Source organism: Mesoplodon bidens (genome assembly GCF_964165515.1).
Source record: "Mesoplodon bidens genome assembly, contig: HAP1_SCAFFOLD_555, whole genome shotgun sequence".
Taxonomy (NCBI): Eukaryota; Metazoa; Chordata; class Mammalia; order Artiodactyla; family Ziphiidae; genus Mesoplodon; species Mesoplodon bidens.
In genome coordinates, this window is record NW_027672576.1 from 32349 (window position 1) to 58543 (window position 26195).

The 26195-nt window shown below is 39.6% G+C and overlaps 1 protein-coding gene and 1 long non-coding RNA gene across 7 annotated transcripts in view; one reads left to right on the forward strand and one right to left on the reverse strand.

The window, feature by feature from the left end:
* Positions 1-12070, forward strand: part of LOC308609976 — a 31185-nt gene extending 19115 nt beyond the window's left edge. Inside the window, exon 3 of the long non-coding RNA XR_014014382.1 lies at positions 9727-12070. This is a non-coding gene — a long non-coding RNA (uncharacterized lncRNA). The remainder of the gene's footprint in view (positions 1-9726) is intronic.
* On the reverse strand, positions 1955-25134 carry LOC308609975 (spermatogenesis-associated protein 31A6-like). 6 transcript variants are annotated; one of them, XM_081259245.1, is made up of 8 exons: positions 24984-25134; positions 23383-23471; positions 19503-19775; positions 13656-13851; positions 5722-6010; positions 4722-4779; positions 4319-4379; positions 1955-4090 (listed from the first exon to the last, which is right to left on the reverse strand). In XM_081259245.1, the coding sequence occupies exons 5-8, from the start codon at positions 5902-5904 to the stop codon at positions 2071-2073; spliced, it is 2322 nt and encodes a 773-aa protein (XP_081115371.1). In that variant the 5' UTR covers positions 5905-6010; positions 13656-13851; positions 19503-19775; positions 23383-23471; positions 24984-25134; the 3' UTR covers positions 1955-2070. The 6 variants fall into 6 exon arrangements, with proteins under 6 accessions (XP_081115371.1, XP_081115372.1, XP_081115376.1 ...); XM_081259246.1 differs by lacking the exon at positions 13656-13851; XM_081259250.1 differs by lacking the exons at positions 5722-6010; positions 13656-13851 and having other exon boundaries at positions 4319-4455.
* Positions 25135-26195: the final 1061 nt, after the last annotated feature.

The window sequence follows — 26195 nt, forward strand, 5'->3', positions numbered from 1 at the left end:
CCCAGCAGGAGCCGAGAGGTCCAAGTCCAGCTTCCCCATATTCCCAGAACTCACTTCTGGGTGCCCCTGAGAGGACCCAGCAGCAGCCAGGCTCAGGTCCCAGCCCTGTCAACTCTTTCCTCTGGGTACCGACCTCTCCCACAAGTCCTGGCTCCACTCTCACTGCTGTGCCCATTCTGGAGGCTGCCTTGGGAATTGGGGCCCAGAGGTAGGGCCTGGCTCCAGGGAGAAACCAGGGGTGTGAGCAGTCCTGTGCTCACTCTGCCCCCTCCACCCCAGGTCACAGCATTTCCACGTGTTGAGGGGCCTGACAGGGATGGGGGATGGGGTCCATTTCTGTTGTCATCTGGATCAGGGGCATCAGCTGGAACAGAAATCTCCACACTGAGAAAGACACCACCTGGAGCTGTGTCCACCATGCGCCCTGCACATGGCAGAAAGCACCAAATCACTCTAGAGAAATTCTTCCTCATCTCCCTGCTTTTCCATATGGATGGGGGTCAGGAGACAAGAAAAGCTGTGCCAGAAGCAGATCAGTGGAACACTCCTGGATTGCACCCGGCCCCATCCACTTTGCACAGGTCACCTCCACACCACCACAAATCCTGTCTGATTGCTTCTTCACCTGCCAGGCTCTGGGGTGATCAAGGACTGGGAGACAGGCAAGGCTTACTACACAATCACAAGCCAGTCCCCACCTCTCCCCTGGAGCAGTCCTTGGGCCATGTGTTTATGTGAAGGTCACCAGACTAGGAGTCACATCCCAAGTTCCCTAGTCCTGGCTTTTACACCTATTGTTAAGTTATCCTTTCTAAAAGTCAAGAGGAGATGATGTGTAAGCTTATTAAATATAGTATTAAGAGATTAACCTTCCCTGATTTGCTTTACTTCTATAAGTTTGACTTTCTGTTTTGACCTAAAGGTGGTTTCTCTAGGTCTGTGATCTTAGAGTTGGAATAGGGTAGAGACCCTGGGGTGGGGCCATGATGAGCTACTGGACCCTTAACTTTTCCTCCCCTTTAGGCCTTTAGATGGTGGTTGTATGTCAGGGGGCTGCTCTTTCAGAACTGCACATTTATGGGAATCTGGTACCACTTTGCCTCCTTCCTTGGATCCAGTGATTTTTCTACACCTACATCCCACCCTAAATTCACAGTGTTTGACCATCAGGTAGTTACTACCCACAGTCACACCCCTATTCCATTCATCCAAAACTCCTTCTCTGGGGTTAACATAGAGTGGAAGGTAGGTGACCCATGAACATAGCCATTCATTTATATGGGACTGGACTCAACACAGCCCTCAGCAGCCTCCCTGATACTCCCCTCACCTACACACACAGAGCTGGAAATGCCATCCTTGCTGCTGCTCTAAAGTATAGGAAAAACAGAGGTGGGGGAGGGTGATGCTGTACATTTTATTATGGCTAAGCTAAAAGGGGTTCATAGGGCATATCTCAATCCCAGCCTTCATCAGAGAGAGAAGGAACTCTTAAGAGCAGATGTTGTATATTCCCTACCAAGAGATCCAGGGGCAAGCTTTCTCCTGTTTCTGAACTCAGAGCCCATACTCTATTCCCCCCAAACTTCCATCCACTTGGCTCTGACACTTCCTGGAGACTGAATTGGAATCTCCAGCCCTATCGTGTAAACCTATCCACTACAGTTGCATAAAGTTCAAAGTAGCATAGAAGAAGGAGAAAGATTGGTTGAACCAGATCCTTGGGTGTGGGTTTCATAGGTTTTTCCCGTCTCATTGTTAGAGTAATTTTGGTTTGTGTAATGACAGTATTATAAGGTGCAATGAAGGGACACGAGACAAGGAGCAAGCTTGTGATGCTACTGTCCACCTCCCTCCATGCCCATCCCTTCTAGAAGACAAAGTGCACAGCACAGACAGCAGCCATTACACTATGCTTTTATTAGGAAAAAAAAAAAATATATATATATACATGTATTGGGGAACACTAAATATCTTGGATGTGCTAATGAGAAAATCATTTTCTCTACATGGACTGAATTTTTACTTGGAGACATGTTTTCCTACTAAAGGGAAGACTAAAGAAGGATTTTACTGTTGACCAGGCAAGACACCTCCCCAAAGATGACAATGCCTTGGACAGTGTTGATGGCGGGCTGGGGCACCTGGAATCCTTGGCCCATACTGGCAGGTACTAACTGGAAACAAACCCTTCTTGGGGGGCAAGGATGGGAGGCACCTTAGGCCCAGCTGCTCATCTTCGAACCTTACACTTTTCAAACTATGTTGGTGTCTGACTTTCCTTTCCCTCATAGAACAACTCTGGCCCTTGGAGGTGGCTTTATGACTACAGGCTGTATAACCCATCATTCTCCCTTGCTCTGGGTAGGAGGTAAGCCTATGGTAGCAGAAACACCCACATACTGGGACTTGGAATTCCAGTTTGTGTTCATTTAACTTTGTGGCATGAAGTCCATGGTGAATTGCTCTTTTTTCTTCTAGGATCTGTCCAACAGCTGCCATGCGTGCCTGACCCTCAGCAGTCTCACTCTTCAAGATTGATCTGCTTTTGACTGATCCGTGACTCCGGGCAGTGGCTGATATGGGCTTTTTTTTTTGCAGAGCATCTCGACCATTGACTTTTTTCTTGGGGAAAATCCACTTTAAAAATAGCCTCATCCTTTTTCTGAAGAGGCTTTCTGGAGGGCTATGTTTCTTCTCTGGCATGCGCTGGAGACATCTGCTCCCAATAGAGTCCGTTATTCCCCTGACCTGGGCAGGGTGGCGCATACTTCCAGCTTGAGAGGTCCCTAATTCTTTAAACCTTTCTTCATGCTCTCCTGGTTTATGCCCCCTACAGTCCTCTCTTTTGTAAGTAGGGGCAATCATCTTGCTCTGGCTCTTCCGTGAGTCTTGGAGTTTTGAAGTTTTGGGCTCCTGCTGCCCTAGGTTGCTCCTTTGGGCTTCCATAAGGCCACTTGGCTCCTGGGAAGCTAACCTGTCTCTGGTGGGGACTCTCTGGGGATGGCACTGAGGCACCTGAGAAGCCAAGTTGTCTGCAGCAGGGAACCTGTGTTTGGGAAAGTCCTGAAGCTGGTTGTCTGACTGTACCTTTACTTTGGAGTTAAACTCACTAGCAACCTCCATGTTAAGGCATGGCTCACCTGGATGTTGGAAAACAGACATTCTAGGTAGTAGGAAACTTTTACTGGCCCCTGGCACCTCTAAACTCCTCATATGTACATTTGTGGTTTGGGATTTTGTCAACACTTTGGTTTCCAAGATAACACGAGACTGTGGTTGAAGAGCAGGAGACTCCTTGGCCTCCACAGCCTCCCTGGCCTCTTCACCTCTCAAAGACTGGGATCCTAAGTTCACCTCCATCACTGTTACCCTATGGCAGGGGTCTCCTGAGGCCTGACCACCACTCTCCTCTCTTGGCTCATTCCTGACCATTGCTGAACTTGGACCTGGCTCTAGGCTGTCCCTCTTGACCCATTCCACAGTCTCACTCTTCCAGGTTCTGCCCACAAGGCTGAGTGTGAGGGACTGAGAAGGTGGCCTGCCCTCCTGTCCAGTCAGAGAAGCCTTTGAGGGCCCATGGCAGTCACCAGATGGAATCGCTCCCAGGGCACTCTGGATTTCCTTACACACAGTTGAGGGGACAAGGAGAGGCCTCTTCAGGGTAGGAACTGACTCTTCTGTTCTCACCTTCTCTCCTGAATGAGCCTGAGGAGGTTTCTCCAGGAACTCAGCAAACTGGACTGTTGAGTGGGACCCAGACACACAGGTAGCTGCAGGGGAAGAGGCAAACTGCAGAACGGTGGAGGGTTGGAACTTTTTCAACTTAAAGACATTTATGGCCTTGAGGACCTTGAGGGGTAGGGTCCACCTGTGCTTTACCCCAAACCGTATAATATGTGCTTCCAGCACCTCTCGAGTGTCTGGATCAAGGAAGGAAACCCTACAGGAGGTGTTCATGCAGGGTTCCCGACCCTTCAAGCAGTGTCTTCCACAGGCTCCAGCAGGCACTGCTTTGCACGCCTCACCAGGAGGGTCTTGACATGAGAGCTGATGAAAGTTGTCCTTGCCAGGAAGCCTCCCCAGGCAGCTGTAGGAGAGCAGATGGGGCCAGGATGGCTGGACAGGACAGGCAGGGGTGGGCACCTGCAGCCCAAGAACCCTCCTCTGCCCCCACACTGACTTCATAAAGCTCCTGCTCTCCCTCACTCTAGGGCCTTAGCCACGCCCTCCCATGGCTCCCCCTCCCAGGGCTGGGGTCACATTATAGGCTCTGGGAGGAAGGACGACCCAGGAGAGAAGGGGAAAGATTCTTTACCTTTGCAGAAGTGAAACCAGGTTGTGAGTCCCCTCCAGTTCTTCCAGGCAATCTCTGCAAGCTGGAAATCAGGAGACTGGGTCATGGTGGTGAAGGCAGAGGCCTAAGAGTCTTTCAGGAGGCTGAGTGCAATGGCCCTTTAAGGGAAATCTTTGGAGGATTAGACTCTGGAGCCCAAGTATCAGTGTCCAAGGCCACATGTCCCTGACAGTGATGGTAAGTCTCACTTGAAAAGGGTTTGTCCTTTGCAAAGTGCTTCCACGTTAATTAGGCTCAGGCTCTGTTTCCTGAGGAATAAGCTCTGCCACTGGCATCCTCAGAGACCGTGAAGCTGGGCCCTCAGGGTTAGGAGAGATGGAAGCTAACTCTCGGGGGCGCGCAGGGCTGAATGGCAAAGGCTTACCTTTCAAAGATCCACTTTTCTTCCTACTCCTGCTCCTCCCCTTCAGCTCTACTTGATGCTGAGAGAGAAGAAAAAATGAGGGGCGAACACCCAACTCTCACTGTCCTCTATCTAGGCAAGCTGTGTTCATGAACAACATGACTTTCTACATTTAACTAAAACTCTGTGGGTTTTCTTCCCCTTTTACTTATTTTTAAAGTGGATAACAATATTTTCAGTTTTTCTTCTTTGAAGCGTGCAAAGGTTTTGTTTTTTTTTTGCGGTACGCGGGCCTCTCACTGCTGTGGCCTCTCCCGTTGCGGAGCACAGGCTCCGGACGCATAGGCCCAACGGCCATGGCTCACAGACCCAGCCGCTCCGTGGCACGTGGAATCTTCCCGGACCGGGGCACGAACCCGCGTCCCCTGCATTGGCAGGGGGACTCTCAACCACTGCACCACCAGGGAAGCCCAAGAAGGATTTTTTAAGTTTTAATCACCATAGATTTCTTCTGTCACTGTTCCTCTGATCAAGAAACACACACATTCTCAGACCTAAATGTCCACGTGAGCTTTGTCAGATAGGATTCTGCTTCCCAAGGCCAGACCTCCACTCCAGCCTCTTCTCTCAGGCTCTCAGGGGCTCAGCCCCAACACAGAGGAAGGTCTCACTTGTGACACCCGCTGTGGGTAGGTGGCTGGTGAACCAGGGCTCAGGGGTCAGCCTTCCTGCAGAGATTGAACTCTTAGTAATCCAGTCCTTGACCATTATTAGTCACTGCATTTGGGACTTGCCCTGGAGCCCTCTACCATACCTGAACTCCTGGTCTACGATCTTAGGCTAGAAATCCTCATGCCCACTCTAACCCCTCTCTGGCCTGGCTTTTCCCTAGAAGGATGATGTTCTATACTTTTCTGAGAGTTCCCATCTCAGGAGTCTCTCTAGGTGGTTTAGAAAAGTGGAAACAAGAATAAGAAAAAAAGAGATAATCTCTGCTGGGATTAAGCCAAAGGTTTCTTACCTTCCTGATGTTTCTATGTTTCCTAGGTGGTGCTAAGAATGGATTACTCTGGAAGCAGGGGAGTAACATTAGGAAGAGCACCAGTCCACACAGGAACCCAAGGATGATATTAATCACCCAGGAAGTTGGGCTGCATCTCAGCCAGATAGCAACAATGTTTTTCGAAGAAAAGAGATTCTCCATCTTCTGAATTGCATTGCTGCCCTCAGGCAACAGAGCACTGGGAGTTCACTTGATGGCAGAACCCCAGGCCTGCATCACAGAGCTGTGGCCTTGTCACAAAGGGCTCCTGAGTGTGGGGGAGGGGCAATAAGAGAAACAGGCTGAATCACTGCCCCGCCTTCCCATCCAGACCCACAGACACCTGCACCCTCCTGGGGCTTCCAGATCCCTCCTTCCAACTACTCTCATCCTGTCAGAGAGACCTTAGCCAATTTTCTGTTCATTGCATCTGGAACCTGGTTCCTTCATCCATTAGAGACCTTTACTTGAGGCCCACCAATTTGATAACTCTTGAACATCTTAAGCTGACCCTGGAAGACTGGCTGTTTCACAGACATTTTTACTCAGGATTTCCTTTGTCCTCAGCTCCAACTTTCCCACATCATGTTTGTGTCTTGTGTAAACCCAGGGATAGAACTTGAATTTCTTTTACACTTATTTAGTTTTGTGAATTTTGAATAGTGTATGTTTTGCCTCATTTTCTATCAGAGGGAACTACACACAAAAATTAAAATAATTTATTTTTCAAAATTCATAAGTATGAAAGAATGATAAATAGTTATGTAATAGGGAAGAACAAATCTGACTCCACATTAGATCTTTTTTACTTTAATCTTTATGCTTTGTTGCCGGAGCTAACTCTGTCCATCCCTGTGACCCAGGCTGGCTCTGCACTTTTTGGAAAACAATGTTGCCTATAGCCTGAAATATACAGGATAGCCTATTGCTAAGGCTCTGACTTTTAAGAGCCCATTCATGGAGATAAAAAGTTGCAGAACAGAGAATAATAATTGTTTTGTTGGAGGTTTACAGGAACACGTGACCTGACCAGGATCTGACCCATCTGGCCAGCTGCTAGAACAAAGGATCCAACACCAAGATATTTGCAACAATTAGCCATGCCCCTCCCTCACCTTGCCTTTAAAAAGGCTTTGCTGAAAGCCTTCAGGAAGTTTGGGGTTTTTCCTGGGCATGAGCCACGTGTCTTCTTGCATGGCACTGTGTAAACCTTTCTCTGCTCCAAATTCTGATGTTTCAGTATTTAGCCTCACTGTGCATCAGGCACACAGACTTGCATCTGGTAACAGTTAAACCTTCAAATGATGTTTTTGTAAGTTTATAGTGTTTATAATTCTGGAGTTAGTAAATCTTTAAACTGCACAAAAACTTTTGGGACACACTGCAAACACGCACACACACACGTACTCATTTTCCTTAACCAATCTAGTACTTTCAAATCCAATAATCCATAATTTTCTACTTAAAAAAAAATCTTTCATATGTTGTCTCAACCCAACTTCTTAGTTTGCAACGATAAGACAGTCCCCACTCTCCAGATAAATTTTGAAATATGTGGTCTTAATCCATTAAGGCTGCTATAACAATATACCATAGACTGGGTAGATTAAAAACAACAGACATTTATTATTACAGTTCTGGAGGCTGGGAAGCCCAAGATCAAGTCACCAGTATGGCCACCTCGTAGTGAGAGCTCTCTTCCTGGTTCACAGCTGGAGCCTTCTCTCTGTATCCTCATATGATGGGAGGAGGCTAGAGATATCTCTGGAGTCTCTTTTATAAGGCACTAATCCCATTCATGAAAGCTCATAAGCACTTTTGCATGGCCCCGCCTCCTATCTTTAAGAGGTAGGATTTCAACATGTAAATTTTGAGAGAACATTAACATTCAGACGTGCACTCATTCTATACCCGGAAGCTAGGAATGGGTTAGGGGAGCCAAGGTCCTGACCCTAACGGGCTGTAGGGTGAAGAGTAGGACTAGGAGTCAAACCCTTGGGGCTGAGCCAGGTCTTGAGCAGCCTCTTCAGATATTCCTAGTGTGTTATGTATGTATTCTCTTTTCTGAGTGTGCCTTGCCTTTCCTGCCCCATCCTCCCAGGCCCCTGAAGCTTCAAGTCCAGCCTGAACCATATAGAAAGGGAGCTTTGAGTCTTACACAAAATTCCCTTATGACACCACTTTCTATCCCTTAGCAGTAACACAAGATTCACTGAAGGATTCACATGGTAAATATGTCTTAATGCCCCATGAGGGCTTTACAATAATGTGTATTCTCTGCTTCTTGGTCATAATTTTATACAGTTTTAGTGGGAACGTGAGCATGTGAGTTTATTTGGCTATATTGCCATGAATGTGCACTTTCACAAACATATCTCCTACATCTACTATTTTTCCTACAGTCTTTTCCTCCCATATGATATTCTCACCTTAATTCAACCTTTTATCAAAATTTAGACTTAGGTCTGTCACCATGTGGACATGCTTTGTAACAAAATAGCTTCAACCGAGGAGGTCAGTGGAAGGCCTGGACCAGCTATCTTGGTTCCATGATAGTAAGCAAAGGATCGCAAACTACCATGTTAAGCTTAAGCACAAAGCAAAGTTTATTTAAGCATAGGTACACTCTCAGAGAGGGAGAGAGAGGAGAGAGAAAGAGCAGGCTGTTTCTGAGAACAGGCTATTTCAGCGAAGTGAAGCAGGCCCAAAGCAAAGTATATCGAAGCAAAGGTACACTCTCAGGGTGTGGGGGGGGGGATGGGTGTACTGTTTCTGCAAATTGAAAGCAGCATTCCTAGAAAGGCTTACGAGTGCTTTTAAGGAGCATTTTGCAGAGAGGTGGGGGTGAGTGACAAGGATCATTATTTGATTGACAGTCCTGAGCTATGTAACAAGCTTTCTGCTGCACATGCTCTCATCCTTGAATCTCCAAGAGATTCCTACTGGGTGGGGTGAGGGGCAAAACCACATGTAATTTATTGTAATTATGGTATAATGAGTTTGGATTTACTATAGGTTATGCGCCTGTCTGGTCTGGGCATGCACAGCCTGGAGAAGTCCCCTGGTGTTACTGTGCCTCTCTTTATCAGGATAAGCTGCCCACCACCCGACCATAGTTTCTCCCGTTCTGGGTGGAGTCAAGGGAGGGTCCCCAGGTGGCTGCGTGTGACTCAATTTCTTCTTGTCTTTCTCACCACTGTCACCTCCTTGCTGCTAACGTCTCACTAACTACCTAACAGGTCTTCTTTGCATTCATATTTGCTCTCTAAATTTTCTCTATGACTGTATTTTCAATATGTTTTGTTTGATGGGGGTTTTTTTTGAAATTTAAAAATCTTACGATAACATTTACCTTGATTTATTTAATTATTGTTCTACTGTTATTGATTTCTGCCATCTTATTTTATGCTTTATTTTCTACATTTTCTTTAGTGTTTCTTTTTTCCCCTTCTTTGGCATCTTCCATTTTACAGGTCAAGGGTACTTATGTTTGTTTGACATTTGGGAATTTTTAATATTGTAATGGTTTTATATCTTGAATTATGTTAATTTTCTCCTCAATTTCTTACCCGTGGATGAAAAATATTCCCTGCCATATCCGTAGACAAAGGATGTTGCAGTCATCAAGTCAGACGTCAAAGCAGGAACCCTCAACTGAGCACCTTGAGGGGATTCGGGATGGAGAAAAACAGGGTACTGATTCTAGAGTTAAGGTGCATCTCAAAGGAATGATTTCACGGAGCCCAGATTCTTTCATCTTCTCATACATAGAAAAGTGCTACAGTCCTTAACTTGAGATGTCTAGTTTTCTTTAATTAATAGTAATCTTTTGATGTTCTGACTACCTGGTTTTGGTTGACTCCTCCCTTAGGTCTTCTGAGCAGTTCCTCAGAGTGATCTGACAGGCTGTGTTCTGGGCTTAAGTCCTCAGAAAATCTGCCAAATAAAACATAATTCTCCTTTTGGGTTGTGCATATTTTTCAGTCAGCAGTCTTGGCAACCAATGAAGGGGCCCAGAGCAGACTTTTCTTCTTTGCCTGAACTCTATGAGGATCCAGAGTCCTGGCGCCAGCAGAGGCTTCTTGGGCCTGTCCGCTTTCTCAGAGTGTCCAGACAAATTTGGGTGAGTATCTCCTGGTTCTTGGATCTCCAGTTTTGGTTGATGATCCTAAGTTTTATTCAGTGGTGTTAAACTCTTCTCTTGAGTAGTAGGTTATCCTTGAAACTTGGTTTCAAGAAGAAGTACCTGGGTCACCCTCAGTGAAAGACACTGGGAAGATTTTTACTCAGTTTAAACACTGAGAGCTTATCCTCAGTAGAAAAACACTGGGAAGACTTTTGCTCAAGTGGGTTAGCCTCACTTAAAAGACACTGGGAAGATCTTGCTCAGTTTAGACACTGTGTGGTTTATCCTCAGTTGAAAGACTGGGGAGACTTTGCTCAGGTGAAAGACACTGAGTAAAAGTTGGACTGGGTAATTAGGTGGAAGACTAACCTGTCTTCCTTGAATTGGCTACTTTAATAGAGTTTGTCAAAATAAAAGTGATCTTCACAAATTGAACTCAGAATGGGGAACTTAGCTTTCAATACAAAAGAAAAAGGAACAACAGATTTCCAGCCTCCAACGGATATCCTGGCCAGGTTTATGTACATACAAAATTTACATTTACAAGTGCTTACTTACTTGGGACTTAAAGAAAATCTTGCCCTAAAAATGACTAAGATAGGACTCTTTTATTGCATATGCAGTTAAGTTAGAAAAAGCTGGCTTGATAAAAACATCTTTTCAGAATTCTGACTTCAAAAAAACAAAAGGCTTTCTAGGGGAAACTTGCATTTCTCTTCCTGTGTCTTTGAAATGTAAGTGTTCTGATATTCTTCAGAGTGTGTGTGTGTGTGTGTGTGTTTTGAGAACTTGGTCACTACCATCCAAAAGTACTTATATGGTGTACATTTGGCAGCCAGTCAAATAGACTGGGATTCTGAGCAGTCTTTTGTCTGACTGTACGACTCTCAGGGGCTTTTTGCCATCTTAACCTTCATTGTGTCAGCCTGTACAACAAAGACCATTACTTTCTTAAACTACTTTTGGGAGTAAACTTTCTGGATCTTATTTAGACAGCATCCTTTACACTCTTTTGTGGGGAAGCCTCTTGCGTCTTATTGGTTTGAGTCACTATTAAGGTATACCTCATTTATGGGCAGATCATGGATCCTTCAAATTGGAGAAACTTCTAAATTGGTAAATTTTTAGAGAGCTCTCATTATAAACAGCTGTTTCATTGGCTCCTATGGGGGGGAAATGTGGGAAATTAGACATATAATGGTTAACCTAAAAACTCCTTTAGTTTCAAACAAACCCAAAAAATTGGTTTGGGAAACCTTATTTGTGGTCTCTGCTTCCCCTAAATGGGTCTTACAGATGCTAATAAAAACATTAGAATAATTATTGTTAATTAGGTTAAGTAACAGGGAAAAAAACTGAAGGAAAAGTCTAAAAACTTTTTCCCAACAAGGTGAAAATTTTAAAGGGACTTCTAAATGAATAAGAAATCTTTAGATGGTTATTTTAAAGTGGGATAAATAAAACAGACATTAATGAGATAAATCAAAGATTGGATACAATACTACCTAAGATTGGATGGGCCAAAGGGATCTCCTACTTGTCATCAACATTAAAGGGCCAGACCCAAACAAGTCTGCCCTATTTACCCCAGTTTAAAATACGTATATTTTATTACATATAAATTTTATACACGTAAAATTACACTGAGATACCTGACCAACAATTACTTGGGGCAAAAGTTAGACCAATTAATCAAGTTAAAAGATTGACAAAAGTGCCTGAGTCCCTTGGCTCAACCACTCTCTGGGGACCCCAGAGTCTTTATAAAAATTGGTATGTTTAAATGGGCATTGTATAAGATAATTACCTCTCTTTTGCCTAATTATATTGTGTGGGATAGACATGTTTCACTGGCGAATTCTTCCCCTGCTTGATATTATAAGACGGCATATGAAGGAAATATTAATTAAACATACTAAAGGAAACCAGTGGGATTACCTGAGCCTATACAATATAAAGTAAAAACTGACAGCTGATATTTAAGGGATAATAAAAATAAAGAATGGAGACTTTACTCTGGGTCTAATCTGTGCACTCAGAAAGAGGGTCTTTGTTGAATGCCTTATGCAAGTTTTGAAGGTATGATAAATTAAACCATAAAGTTCTAGACTATAGAATTCTGAAATTTCAGTCTAGTTGGAAATCTTCTCACTGATACAGAAAAGCAAATTAAAGAAAACGTAGTTGGGCAAATCAGTCTTTCAATATTATTTAGGTGACAGGCCAGTTCTTTGGGGAATTAAAAGCAACTGTCTTTGTCTTGCAAATCGGTACAAATCAGAAATGTAAATACAGACCACAATGACCTGAGACTGAGCCTAATTAGCTAAATTAGGTAGAACCTGAAACCAAGGTTAAAGAAGGGGGAAAAGTGGCCTTTTAAAACTCAAACTGCTGATTAGTCAGTCAAGAAGACGGAGGAGTAGGAAGATGTGGAGTTCATATCTCCCCACAAATGCATCAAGAAAACATCTACAATGGAACAGTTCTCCCAGAGCGCCTGATAAACACTAGCAGAGGACCTCAGGCACCTGAAAGGACAAGAAAGATCCCCACGTAACCAGGTAGGACGAAAGAAAGAAGAAGGGAAAAGGAAGAGCAGATGAAGTGGGACGTGACCTGTGACCCTGGGCGGGGGAGCGGAGCTGAAGGTGAGAAGAGGTTCCCGCATCTGGGGAAGCAGCGGGGAGAGAAGCTGGGGCAGAAGGAGAAATTTGGTGGCTCAGAGAACAGTGCAGCAGCCAGTCTGTGGCAGGCAGGAGAGAGTGAGGCCTACACAGATGGTCTGGCCACAGCTCTGCATGCCCCAGCCACTGGTGACCACTGGTGCACACGGGGGCTGAGTGTTGGAATGTGGGGTTTGAAGAGCAGACCCAGGAAGGGGAATGATGTTGGCTGTGAGGAGACAGCTCAAGGGGATAGGAGTGAGGAGCTCCACAACAAGGAATGCTCCTGGAGGAAGCCCAGACCAGCATAGAAGCAAAGTGCCACTGCTGAGTGATGCACAAAGGGCGGGGCCCCCATTGCAGCCTCTCTCCTCACACACCGGCCCCTGCCTCCACAGGCACTAGGAAGGGCTCCTGCCAGAGTGGCTCACATGCCCCCAGCCATCATCACCTCAGCACTCTCCTGCTTGGGTGGCCCATTTGCCCAGCTTGCCACCTTGACTCCCTCCTGCCTGACAGGCTCGTACATCCCATAGCCACCCAGCACACTCTCACCTGGGCAGCCTGCCTGCCCTGATTGCTGCTTCTACATCCTCCTGCCTGACAAGCTCGTGTGCTCCAGCAGCCTTGGGAGCAGACGCCAGTGGGTGGCCCACATGCAGAGATGGGGCTGAAACCACAGCTGAGTTCCAGGGAACATGCAACTAAGGAAGAAGAGCTGAAATCTCTCCTCATGGCTGTGCAAATCATGGCATTACACTTCCTCTGATGGCTTCCTAAATTCAGCACTTGGGAACATCCCAATGGACAAGTGCTCCTGCAGCTGAGACAGGTCTGGCTTTAGCAGCTGTGGGTTTTGTGGGCACATACATGCTGGGGTTTGGCCAGGCCAGAGTCTGAGCTGCCTCCATATCTCACATAGTGGGTCCAGGTACATAATTACTGCAGTCCTGGGACCTGACCTCAGTGGATCTGGGCCAGTGGCCTGGTGAAAATGATGCCTGAGTCACCAGGGCCAGTTGCCGGCATAACCATGGTTAAGGTGGGACTGAGAGCAGTACCAACAGCCGTGTACTTTGTAAGCCCACACAATGGGCGAAAGGAGACAAAACAGAGCACACCCACAGGTGAACACCTCCAGAGGAGGAATACTCAATGGCTTCTATCCCAGTGGGAGTGCTCCAGTCCTCCCGACCTCACACCGCAGATCAGAAACACAGCTAAGAAACAGATCTGACGGCCTCTACTCCAACGACTAGGGGTCAGAACCCAACCCTGACAAGGCAGTGACAACCACAGAGGAAAGGGAAATTTCTGCTGAATAAAAATCAAAATTAAGAAAATCAACAGGAAAGATCAAACTTGGAAAATGTTTGCAATATCAATATCTGGCAAAGAACTTATATACAGATTAAAGAATTTTTACACTTCAAAAATAAAAAGACAATCCAATGGGAGAAAATGGCAAAAATATATTTATGGATATGTTATATATATAAATGTAAAGTATATGTATCTATGAATATATGCCTATTGGCTATTTGCATGTCTTCCTTTTATTTTTAAGTGCCTAATTATATTTTTTATATGTATACACACTATTACATATAAAATAGATAACTAATAAGAACCTACTGTATAGCACAGGGAACTCTATTCAGTACTCTGTAATGACCTATATGGGAACAGAAACTAAAAAAGAGTGGATATATGTATATGTATAACAGACTCACTTTGCTGTACAGCAGAAACTAACACAACATTGTAAATCAACTATACTCCAATAAAAATTAATTAAAATATTTACATATATTGTATACAACATATATATTAAGTATATATAATTTATATATATTTAGAGATTGCTCCATCAAAGACGTATAAATTATAATTATAATGAGATACCACTACATACCACTATAATGTCTAAAATTAAAAAAACTGTTAATGTCAAGTTTTGGTGTGGACCTAGAGAAACATGAATACATTGTTAATGGGCTTGTAGCATGAAAGCTTTAAAGTTAAATATACATTTACATATGACCAAGCAATTACCTAATAGTTCATACTTATCCAAGAGATATGAAGTCTTATGTCACACAAATTTGTTCACAAAAATGTGTAACACCATTATTCATAATAGGTAAAACTGGATATGACCAAAATATCCAAGATTTTTTTTTAAACATCTTTATTGGAGTATAATTGCTTTACAGTGGTGTGTTAGTTTCTGCTTTATAACAAAGTGAATCAGTTATACATATACATATCTTCCCATATCTCTTCCCTCTTGCATCTCCCTCCCTCCCACCCTCCCTATCCCACCCCTCTAGGTGGTCACAAAGCACCGAGCTGATTTCCCTGTGCTATGCGGCTGCTTCCCACTAGCTATCTATTTTACGTTTGGTAGTGTATATATGTCCATGCCACTCTCTCAGTTTGTCGCAGCTTACCCTTCCCCCTCCCCATATCCTCAAGTCCATTCTCTAGTAGGTCTGTGTCTTTATTCCCGTCTTACCCCTAGGTTCTTCATGACCTTTTTTTTTTCTTCTTAGATTCCATATATATGTGTTAGCATATGGTATTTGTTTTTCTCTTTCTGACTTACTTCACTCTGTATGACAGACTCTAGGTCCATCCACCTCACTACAAATACATCAATTTCGTTTCTCTTTATGGCTGAGTAATATTCCATTGTATATATGTGCCAAATCTTCTTTATCCATTCATCCGATGATGGACACTTATGTTGCTTCCATGTCCTGGCTATTGTAAATAGAGCTGCAGTGAACATTTTGGTACATGACTCTTTTTGAATTATGGTTTTCTCAGGGTATAGGCCCAGTACTGGGATTGTGGGGTCGTATGGTAGTTCTATTTTTAGTTTTTCAAGGAACCTCCATACAGTTCTCCATGGTGGCTGTATCAATTTACATTCCCACCAACAGTGCAATAGGGTTCCCTTTTCTCCACACCCTCTCCAGCATTTATATGGTACTGGCACAAAAACAGAAATATAGATCAATGGAACAGGATAGAAAGCCCAGAGATAACCCCACACACATATGGTCACCTTATCTTTGATAAAGGAGGCAAGAATATACAGTGGAGAAAAGACAGCCTCTTCAATAAGTGGTGCTGGGAAAACTGGACAGGTACATGTAAAAGTATGAAATTAGAACACTCCCTGACACCATACACAAAAATAAACTCTAAATGGATTAAAGTCCTAAATGTAAAGCCAGACACTATCAAACTCCTAGAGGAAAACATAGGCAGAACACTCTATGACATAAATCACAGAAAGATCCTTTTGGACCCACCTCCTAGAGAAATGGAAATGAAAACAAAAATAAACAAATGGGATCTAATGAAACTTAAAAGCTTTTGCACAGCAAAGGAAACCATAAACAAGACGAAAAGACAACCCTCAGAATGGGAGAAAATATTTGCAAATGAAGCAACTGACAAAGGGTTTATCTCCCAAATTTAGAAGCAGCTCATGCAGCTCAATATCAAAGAAACAAACAACCCAATCTAAAAATGGACAAAAGACCTAAATAGACATTTCTCCAAAGAAGATATACAGACTGCCAACAAACACATGAAAGGATGCTCAACATCACTAATCATTAGAGAAATGCAAATCAAAACTACATTGAGGTATCACCTCACACCGGTCAGAATGGCCATCATCAGAAAATCTCCAACAAGATTTATATGGGTGAACCAGTTGTGGTATATCCATACAATGTCATATCATACAGCAGTAGAAGGATAGAATTATGAGGAATGCAACAAGGATGAATCTCAGAAACGCTATGCTGAGAAAAAAGCTAGACACACAAGAGTATGTACTTTATGTTTCTGTTTATATGACTTTCTAGAAAAGGAAAAATGAATCTATGGTGACAGAAAACATATCAGCAGTTGCCTGTATCAAAGATGGAGTAGAGAGTGACTGCAAAGAGGAAAGGGAAAACTGCAAAGGGGGGTAATAGGAAAATTGTCTACCTTGATGGAAACAGAGTTACAAAATATTTACATTTGTCAAAATTCATTAAAGTGTACATTCAAGTTAGTATATTTTTATATTATACCACAATATATTTCTTTTAATAAAAATAATTATGAAGAGTAGGTAAGTGGGCAAAGGACCTGAACGCCAGCTTTAGCTATGTTAGAGCTGTAAAATCAAAAATAGATCAAGTTGCCCCTAATTTAAAAACCAAGAAAATGCATAGAAGTTGAGGAATAGAGATTTTAACTTATTTTAAGAGTGAGTTTTCTAACAATTAGAGCTTCCTAAAAATGAAATAAACTTATTTTGAGTTGCAATTTCTTTCTCAGTGAGGACACTCAAGTACAAGATGACGATCATTTTTCAGGTATGTTGTAGAAGTGCCTTAGAGATTGAAATTTGCATTAACCAATACTTAAGATGATTCAATAACATCAGAAAATATGCTATATTTATATATGCTCTTTTATGGTAGAGTTCTGTCTATAATGTTTTCTAAAATATCCTTTGAATTAATATTTCCATAGTAGTCTCCAGTGCTGCAAATGTAGGCCAGAAAGTTAGATCTGTGCACAGTCTAGTTTTTAAGAAGCTTGTAATCTGGAAGAGAAGATAGACAAAAATGTTGTAGCAAAATGCAGTAAGTTTCATAAGAGATATCCTCATGCTCTTATACGACATGGAAGCAGTGTCACATTCTTAATATGTCATCTTTTTCTGAAATACTTCAGTATTAATTTCTAACAATGATAATAATTAATTAAGGCATGAATTATTTACGGAGAGATACTAGTTATTCCTAAAATATTTGGAGATTGTTTTAACATGAAGATATTTCTTAGAATACCTCCAGTAAAGTTCCAAAACGTGTCTTTCAAAGCCTAAATGTGTTTGTACAAGCCTGAAAACCTCAAGGAAAAATGTGAATGTTGCTGATTATCCACCATTTAAAGTTTTCTAGGCTTTGGCATTTTTCTGTAAGTATAAATAATTGACTATGAACTATGCAGAGAGTTGTTTTACCTGAATTTCTTTGAGATCCATCAGATTAAAATGAGCCAATCTCCTCCATTACAACTACTCACTGTGCAGGCTTCTAGTCAAGCATTGGTGGAGATAGCGCAGCTCAATTTAAATTTAAAATTCAAGGTAATGTAACTAAACAAGTTAGTCCTATCCTTTTCCCCTTACTTTCCCTTAGAGAGTTTTTGAAGTTAGGGATTTGTAAAATGAAAATATTAAACCAAATTTAATAGCAAAATGTCATTGATATCATTAGTGAAACCAAGCCCAGTTTCCATTTACCCCAAAGTATAAATCGCCTATCTGAGAAGCAGTTCAAATTTAAGTCATGTCAGATTGGTGGTCTTTCTGAGTTTCAGTTTGGAGCTCTTATTTGAAGTCATTGTTTCATTCAAGAGCATCTCAATATCAATAGCAGGTTTTCTACTTCAGCAAAAGCCTTGATGTACATCAGTGCCATTGGGTCCAGAGGATAGCCTCTTTGTACGTTTTTTTCTCCCAGTCTCACTGCAATGTTAAAGTCACTGATATCACAGAGCACATTTCTAATCCTAACTATATGCCCTAATTTTGGCAGAAATCCACTCCTCCACTTTTATGCAATGTATTAACAACCAGAAATTTAATTGTATTTGTTGAGACTGTAATATCAACGTGAAGCATTCCTTTTTTGAAGCTCAAATTCTTAATACTTGCTTTCCCCTTTGCAAGAAATACTTACTCCTTTACTCCCTTGTCCCCTTAGGCTACCTACGTCATACATCAGTTAAGAAGACATTTCACAAGGGATGCCTTTCCTCATCCTTCCAGGTGAGAAAGGCTCCCTGTTCCATGGCTCATAGTACCCTGTCTATATTTACTACAATTAGTAACTATTCTTTAGACTGCAGGCTCTAAGAAATATGGACAATGCTTGCTTTTCCACACCTTGTATTACCAGCACCTAATGCAGTGCCTGGGACATAGTAGAAGTTCTATAAATATGTAATGATTGATGAATGAATGAATGAACGAATGTGTAACAAGATAAATGCATAAATCGTATTTGTAAAGCACAATACAAAGTAATTTCATAATATTCACCCACTTATTTGTACCTTTATACCCTTCTCTTCATTTATATATCTTAGAATTACTTTTAATTTTATCAGCAGGGATACAGGATTAAATGATGAAATTTTGATGAAATGTGTTAGAAATATTTGTGAGTGAGTAAGCACTATGCCATGGTGAGAGAGAGAAAAAAAAAAGCTATTGCTATATTCTTGACTCAAGTCATACTCAATATTATTTGTTACATATTATATTACACACACAAATGCATTCTCACTGGCATGGTATCACCTACATTATTATAAATTCCATTTCCTTCCCAATCCCTTTAAAGCCCATATCTGACCCTTAGACTTATTAAATTGCATTGTTTTAAACCACTTCTCCAATTTGTCAAGGTCATATTATGGTCATGTTGAATTTTGATCTTGACAAAGTATTCATCAGTCTTATCAACTAAAGAGAACTGTAAATTACTAAATCCACATGCGTTTCTATCATCCTAGACTTGATGAAAATACTAAATAGCCTCTGGCCCAGGATTGACCTCTACATATAAAACTTCTGTCCACTTTGGTTGAGAAGGAACTATAAGTGAGTTTAATTGTTCTACCTACTTTGTTTCCAATAAATAGGTCTCTGGTGCTGATCTCTTTTTATAAATTTGTGAATGAATTCAATTAGTAACATTTTTTATAATATTAATATTTAATGTCTGATTTCAAGTCGTGGATGAAAAAATGCTAACATCAATGAAAACTACTACTTGCCCAAATAGATTAATAATAGTAAGAACAGTTAAAGTAGATTTTAAATCTACTGTCATGTTTATTTACTTTCCTCAATTGTTCCCACTGTGCCACTTCCTTACTTTCTGAATATGACAGGTTCATGCATGACGTCCTCCTCTAGATGCTGTGCCATTAAGAAATCTCACTGATTATAATAGGTGATCATCTATGATGGATAATAAGATAAATATGCTTGTGCATTTTCAATCACAAATCCATGTCTTGCACAATGAAATGATTTTACTTGTTGCTTGATCACGGGGACTTCTTCCTCTGAATAAATAAGACTTGACTTTGCCTCTTTATGCAGTCATCTGTTCACAGTTCTGCCTCTCTCCAGTAGACTGTGTCTCCTTAAAGACAAATGAATATTCATTCATCTTTGATCCCCATTGCTTAGCATGCATAGTAATTGTTCAACAAATATTTGTTTAATAAGTTAAACACCAATATGCCGTGAAGTAGGAAAATCTGGAGATGTGAGTGGTCAAGATGGGGGGTGTGATTAAAGGACCCCTCTGAATTCTAAGAACAACATACTTAGGAGGGAATGCATGAGTAATCAACGGGGCTGACTACTTGACAACTAGCATGTATTCAACTTTCAAATTCTATATTATAAGCATCCCTGAGTGTAATTTGAAATGGATAGACAGGAATTTTTATTTTATTTTTTCTAATGAGGAAGCAGTGTAGGTCTCTATTCTCATGGCCTCTGTTGCTTCCTATGAATATTTCTCCAATAACTTGACATAATCATTTTCAGGAAGCCAAGAGAGTCCAAAAGAAAATGATAAACAACAGAAATTGCTTTCATTTTCTAGTGTTTGGAAAAACATAAAAATAGGTTTAAGTTTTTCAAACATACTTAGATTTCATGAGATTTTACTTGGTTTATAATCAATATGATAAGATGCATCTATATGTATATAGAATCGTCATTCATTTTAAATTGCAAATAATGTGTATCCCCATGGCTGATTTGCAAACTGTCAATAATAAGAACCAAGCTTATGTCCTCCTAAGTCTTTTGTAGCCCCATTTTAACACATTTTCTGAAAGTTATTTCACTTCAACCACTCTAGAGATTTTCTAAAAAAACAATAGATGACTTTTTAAAATTTTCATTTCAAAATGAAAATATTAAAATATGCTACAAATTGGTGCAATAATGGAAGCTACAACTTACCATGTAAGTTTGTTTGTAATTGAGCAAAATATGTTCCAATAATTTTTGCACTGTATTTGCCTTTCTCTCTGTAATTACTAACCCTTTTTCTTTCACTATGGAATGTGAATGTTGATTTCTCATCTTCAAATTTGCCTTTAAATACATTTCTACCCCTATTTTTCTTCCATCTGGAAGCTAAGTTTTCAAGAGAAAATTTGTTTCCACAAATATTGAATGTCTTCATATTAGGAATAATTCTAATGCAACTACTTTGTATTTGGAAATGTGCCACTGTGTTTAGGAAGGCTAAACACATACTTTTGGGTAAGTTCAAGAAAGATTACTCCAATGATTCAACCAAATATATTTCAAGCATATTGATAAGAAATTTCAAACTAATTGTGTGTGATAGCCATCAATTAAAGATGTAAAATGAATGCCTGCTATTTTAAAACATAATTAAGCCAAGGAAAAGCTATGCATAACTAGCATGTTCCGTAAAGATAATTGGCTCACTAACTAAATTCTAACAGCCCATTCACATTTCTAGATTTTAATTGAAGAATGGATGGAAATAGTAAGGTGAGCTCATTGCCCAATACACATAAGCATGTGACAATTTTAATTTCTGCAGAGATGCCCATATCGTATGAAATCTTATTAATATTGTGATGGAATACAGTGAATCATGCTGTGAAAGAAGCACATATTTGACTGTTGTACATGTGTTCACACACACGCACACACACAAACACACAGATACACACACATTTCTTTTCTCTCCTCTCTATTCTCATTTCAGTCCCATTTTTCCTTTTCTTAGGTAACTGGTATCATGAATTTAATATAAATACTTTGAATCCATGCTTGAAGTTTTTACTATATGCAAATGAATCCATGAAAAATACATGATTGCTTTGAGTTTTAAAAATTTGTATACATGTCATCATGCCAAACATGTAATCTTGAAAATCATTTATCATGTATATAATTAATTATTTCGAGTGAAGTATTGCATTGCATCTTAAAAATAGTTTATATATGTCTTTTGTAAGCAGCAAAAACTGGAATTTTTGAATTTATTTTTATTGTCTCTGTGATCAAATGTATTGTGATTATTGATCTATTTCTCCTTTATTTTTCCATGTTTTATCCCTCCCGGTACTAACTTCGTTTAAACACATTTTTCATTCTCTTTTTATGGTCTACCTTTTTATGAATCATATATGAAGTATTCATTTTTAGTGTTTTCTGAAAAATTTGACATATATTTCTAACTTTAAAAAGTCTAAAACTAATTATCTCATCTTCCTCCTAAGCGGTTCATGGACCCCTCAAATTTTAAATCTGATCTCCAGTATTTCAGTATATTATCTAGTGTTTTAGTTTGACTTTGTATATACCCCCATTGGCTATTATTTTTTACACTCAACCGTTATTCAGATTCATTCCAACATTACAAATTTCTTTGCTGGTCACTGTTCAGTGCACCTTCCTACTTCTTTTTATGCTTATTTTCTTTCTTACTGAAGGACATTCTTTGTACAATGGTCTCCAATCTTGCCTAAAACACATGAGAATTATGTGAGAACTTTTTAAAGCTCCCATTATTGAAACACCGCCTAGATCACTTTGGTTAAAAAAAAAAAATCTCAAAGTATTGGCTTTAGGCATCAGAATATTTTTTAATGCCTTCAGACAATTCCAATAGCTGCTGCTACTGCTTTAATCATTTTTTGTTGTTGTTGTTACAGTTTGTGGGTGGTAATTCCTCTTTGTCTATGAATGAAAATTTCTTTACTTCTTGTTCTTGAGTAGTTTTTTAAAATGAGGTGTAGAGGTGTAGAATTTTAATTTGGACAGCTATATGTCTTCAGTACTTTGAAGATATTATTCTATTGTTTTCCAGCATCTACCTGTTTTCTGATAAGACAACGGCATCTACCTGTTTTCTGATAAGACAACGAATATTTAAAGCCAGCCCTCAAAAACAAGGCTTATTATTTCCAGGGCCCCCTTGAATTTCTTGGTTTCAACTCCTCCTCACTATTCTAATGTTGAATTTGTTTTTTCCCCTTAAATCCTGAGACTGGGGATCCTCCCCCTTTTTTGTAAGCTTGTTCATTTGCTTTTTATGTGTTCCTACATGTAAAAGCAACATATAAAAGAAAACACAAGTATAACAAACTGTGTGTTCAGATTGGAAGAAAGGATTCTCAATATCAGTTCAGCCTATCGTATTGACTGAAAGCATTTACCTTGTTTCTTTTACAACTAACTTGAATATTATGAGTGTTACATCTAATATACAGTACTCTTCACCCTTCTTGGAATGTCTATGCTCAATAAGGACATTAGTTGATTTGTCACTAATATTGCTTTCCCTACATGTGACCTCATTCAGAGTTCTATCCTGTCCCATATACATAGCATAATCTTATATTTTGTATCTAACTGGCATCAGTTTTCCGGTTTTTTTTTCGATTTACTTCTAAGCTTTACTTTTAGCAGGACTGTACTGAAACACTCTTACACCTTAATAGATCTAATTGTCTGGACTTAAAATAATAGATTTCTCTATCACAGGGGAATTTGTCTTTACAGATACTGATTTCTGTTCTCTGCACATGTTTTCATGTTATATGCCCAGTGTAATATGAAGCGAGTTAATTTATTGTGTTACATATAGTAAAGAATCCAGCAGAATAATGTTATTTAGGTTTTTTTTCATTATTTCTATGAATAACAACAACATCAACAATAATAGTAATAGAAAAGATAATTTTTACCTATAGCAAGTGTCAGTTTTTTCTTAAATGCAGTAGAAGGCCCTTCACACTCTATTTGTCAGCTTGGCTTCAGGTTTTCATTTTGTTGGCTAGAAGACAGATAAAGGGGATTATGGACAGAACTGAGCCTGGTTTCTGCTAATCTCCGACTTGAATTCTTTCAAGGGTTGCAAAATATGATTCAAGTATTTCACAGGCCTTTATAACCTTTGTCATCTGTCTGGTATATGTGCCATCATGGGTGGATTTGGAACTGACATTTTATATCTCTGATCTCAACTGTATAAATATTTGTTTAGACTGACTATCAACATAGAACACAGACATTCTCTTCTGATGTATGGATGATACAATAGTCCTTAACTGGGCCCCTAAGGATGGGGCAGGCACAAACTAACAGAGGGCAATGAGGCAAATTTACAATGAACTCAGATTTTATATTTTCCTTTAGGTAAAAGAGTGGTTGCTTCTATACCAAAAAACTATTTCTTATAATTTGGGTTACATTAAAAATATCTCATATATACAGCCATTTATCTGAATCTATAATAGTGACTTGGTTTTCTCAAATACATTATATATGGAGTCCTTTAGACTGGAATTAAATTAATCATGGTTGTATTTTTTTTCTATTGACTTCCCAGCTATTTACCCCTAGGAAAACTCTCTTAAATAATCAAGAGAAATATTTTAGGCAACATTATGTAAATCATCACCCTTATTAGATGAATTAATATTCTTGAAGTTACAGCTCATTTCATGGAAATCAGATTAACCTGGTGTTATGGGCATTGTCATTTATCAGTAAGTTATTTGTTAATATGCTCAGTATGTGCCATAAAATATGTAACTTTAATAAGAGAATGGATCACCTCAAATAATTTAGCAAATCTTGAAAATGATAAGGATTAAAATTGTGGATGTATAAAGGACACAGAAGCTTGGAGAACTTTAAAACCATCTATTTCTATCCTGTTTCTCTCAGACAAGGAAATGAAGGCTGACACTTTAGCATGGTTTGGAAATCCTTCTAAAAATTATCTGACTTTCTCTTAGAATTAACAAGTAATTTAAAGTTTTAAGAACTGCAGAACTGATCACATGAATTACCATAATTTAGTCAAGAATTTTTTTGAATATCCACCTTTTGACAAACATTGTACATATATGTACCAGGCTGTAGAGATGAATAAAATCATCCTTAGTCTCAAATAACTGAAAGAAAAATCCCCCAATATTAGTGAATACTGAGGAATTAAGGATGCTGCTATGAGAAAATTTTTATAATGTGAAATTTATTAAGTTAAATAAAATATTTTGCTTTTGAGATTAGAATGCCTTGTTTTTGTTCTAATGATACTGATGATAGTGGTTGTATTTTGCAGAAGTTTTATGGGAGCAAATTAAAAACTTGGTAATGTGATATAAATTTGGTCCCCCAAGGCGATTTTTATTGTGATTTCTATTGGTGTTGTTAATGAGAGAAATTTCTGTGAGCTATTAGAAAAGAACATGTGGATATCAATATCTAATCAAAAAGAAGGACAAAATAATGGATAATTAGAGAATATATATAACCAGTAAATTAAAAATATACTCACATGTTAAGGAAGCACAGTGGTGGAAGTTTTGCTCATCATAAAGCTTTAACAGTGAGTAGAAGTTATCTTGGTGTCTTGGGTGTGGGAAGATATGCTAACAACCAGTGATAGATCCGTTGTAAAATTTGGAACTGTTTCTTTGGTATTTAATTTCACTTAAGACCTGTGCTTCTGGACAGGATGGAGTAATAGGAACTGGATTTACTCTCCTGGCTTAAACTGCTAAAAGTAAAATATATATATATATTAAACAATAATTTTAGACATTGAACAACAAACAGCACAAGACAACGGTTGTATAAAGCTGTTAATTATAATGATAACCCATAAAAACCAGTGGCATAATGTTTTGTGTAATACAGTTAAATGTTGGTGTTTGAACAAGTCCCTGGTCACCTGTAAAAAATAAAGGTGGATTCTCTTTTCATATTTATTAACAAAATGAATTTCATAGGGATACAGTATTTAAATATGTTAAAATACTACAGTTACTAGAAGAAAACATTTTTGTTTTATTTAATAAAAGTTAATTAAAATTTTTTTTTAATATTTGTATGTGTTGCATTTATTGCTTTAAGATTATACAAATATGTTTTGATATAATTTAATACATGCAGCGTCAACTAGAGTATTCAATACACAGAGTATTCAATGGGTATAGCCTTAGTAGTGGGACCAAATTAGCCCTAGACTAAATTGTTTCAGTTGCAATCTAATAAGGCTTACAAGGAAGCCTCAAAATGATCAAACTATTTCTTAACTACCTCTTTGAGCAAAGTTACAAATATTTTAAAAAATACAAAAACGCCCTGCAACCAGTAAAGTAAAATTCACAATATCTGACATGCAATCTAGAATTACCAGGGATGCAAAGACAAAGGAAAATATAACCCATAACAAGGAGAAAAATTAATTAATGAAAAGACACTGAAAAATGGTACAATCAGTAAACAAAGACATTCAAACAGTTATTATAACTAATTTTCATAGGTTCAAAAAGGTTAAATAGACATATAGAGGATATAAAAATAACCCAAATTGAGTTCCTAGAGATGAAAAATATAGTTTCTGAGATGAAAAATAAACTGGATGGGATTAAAAGAGATGAGGCAATGCAGAAGCAAAGATTGACCTCCCTGCAAAAGCAAAATTTTGTTATTATAATCTGTCCCACTGAGTAGTCCAAATATAAAGTCTGAAATGAAAAATGCC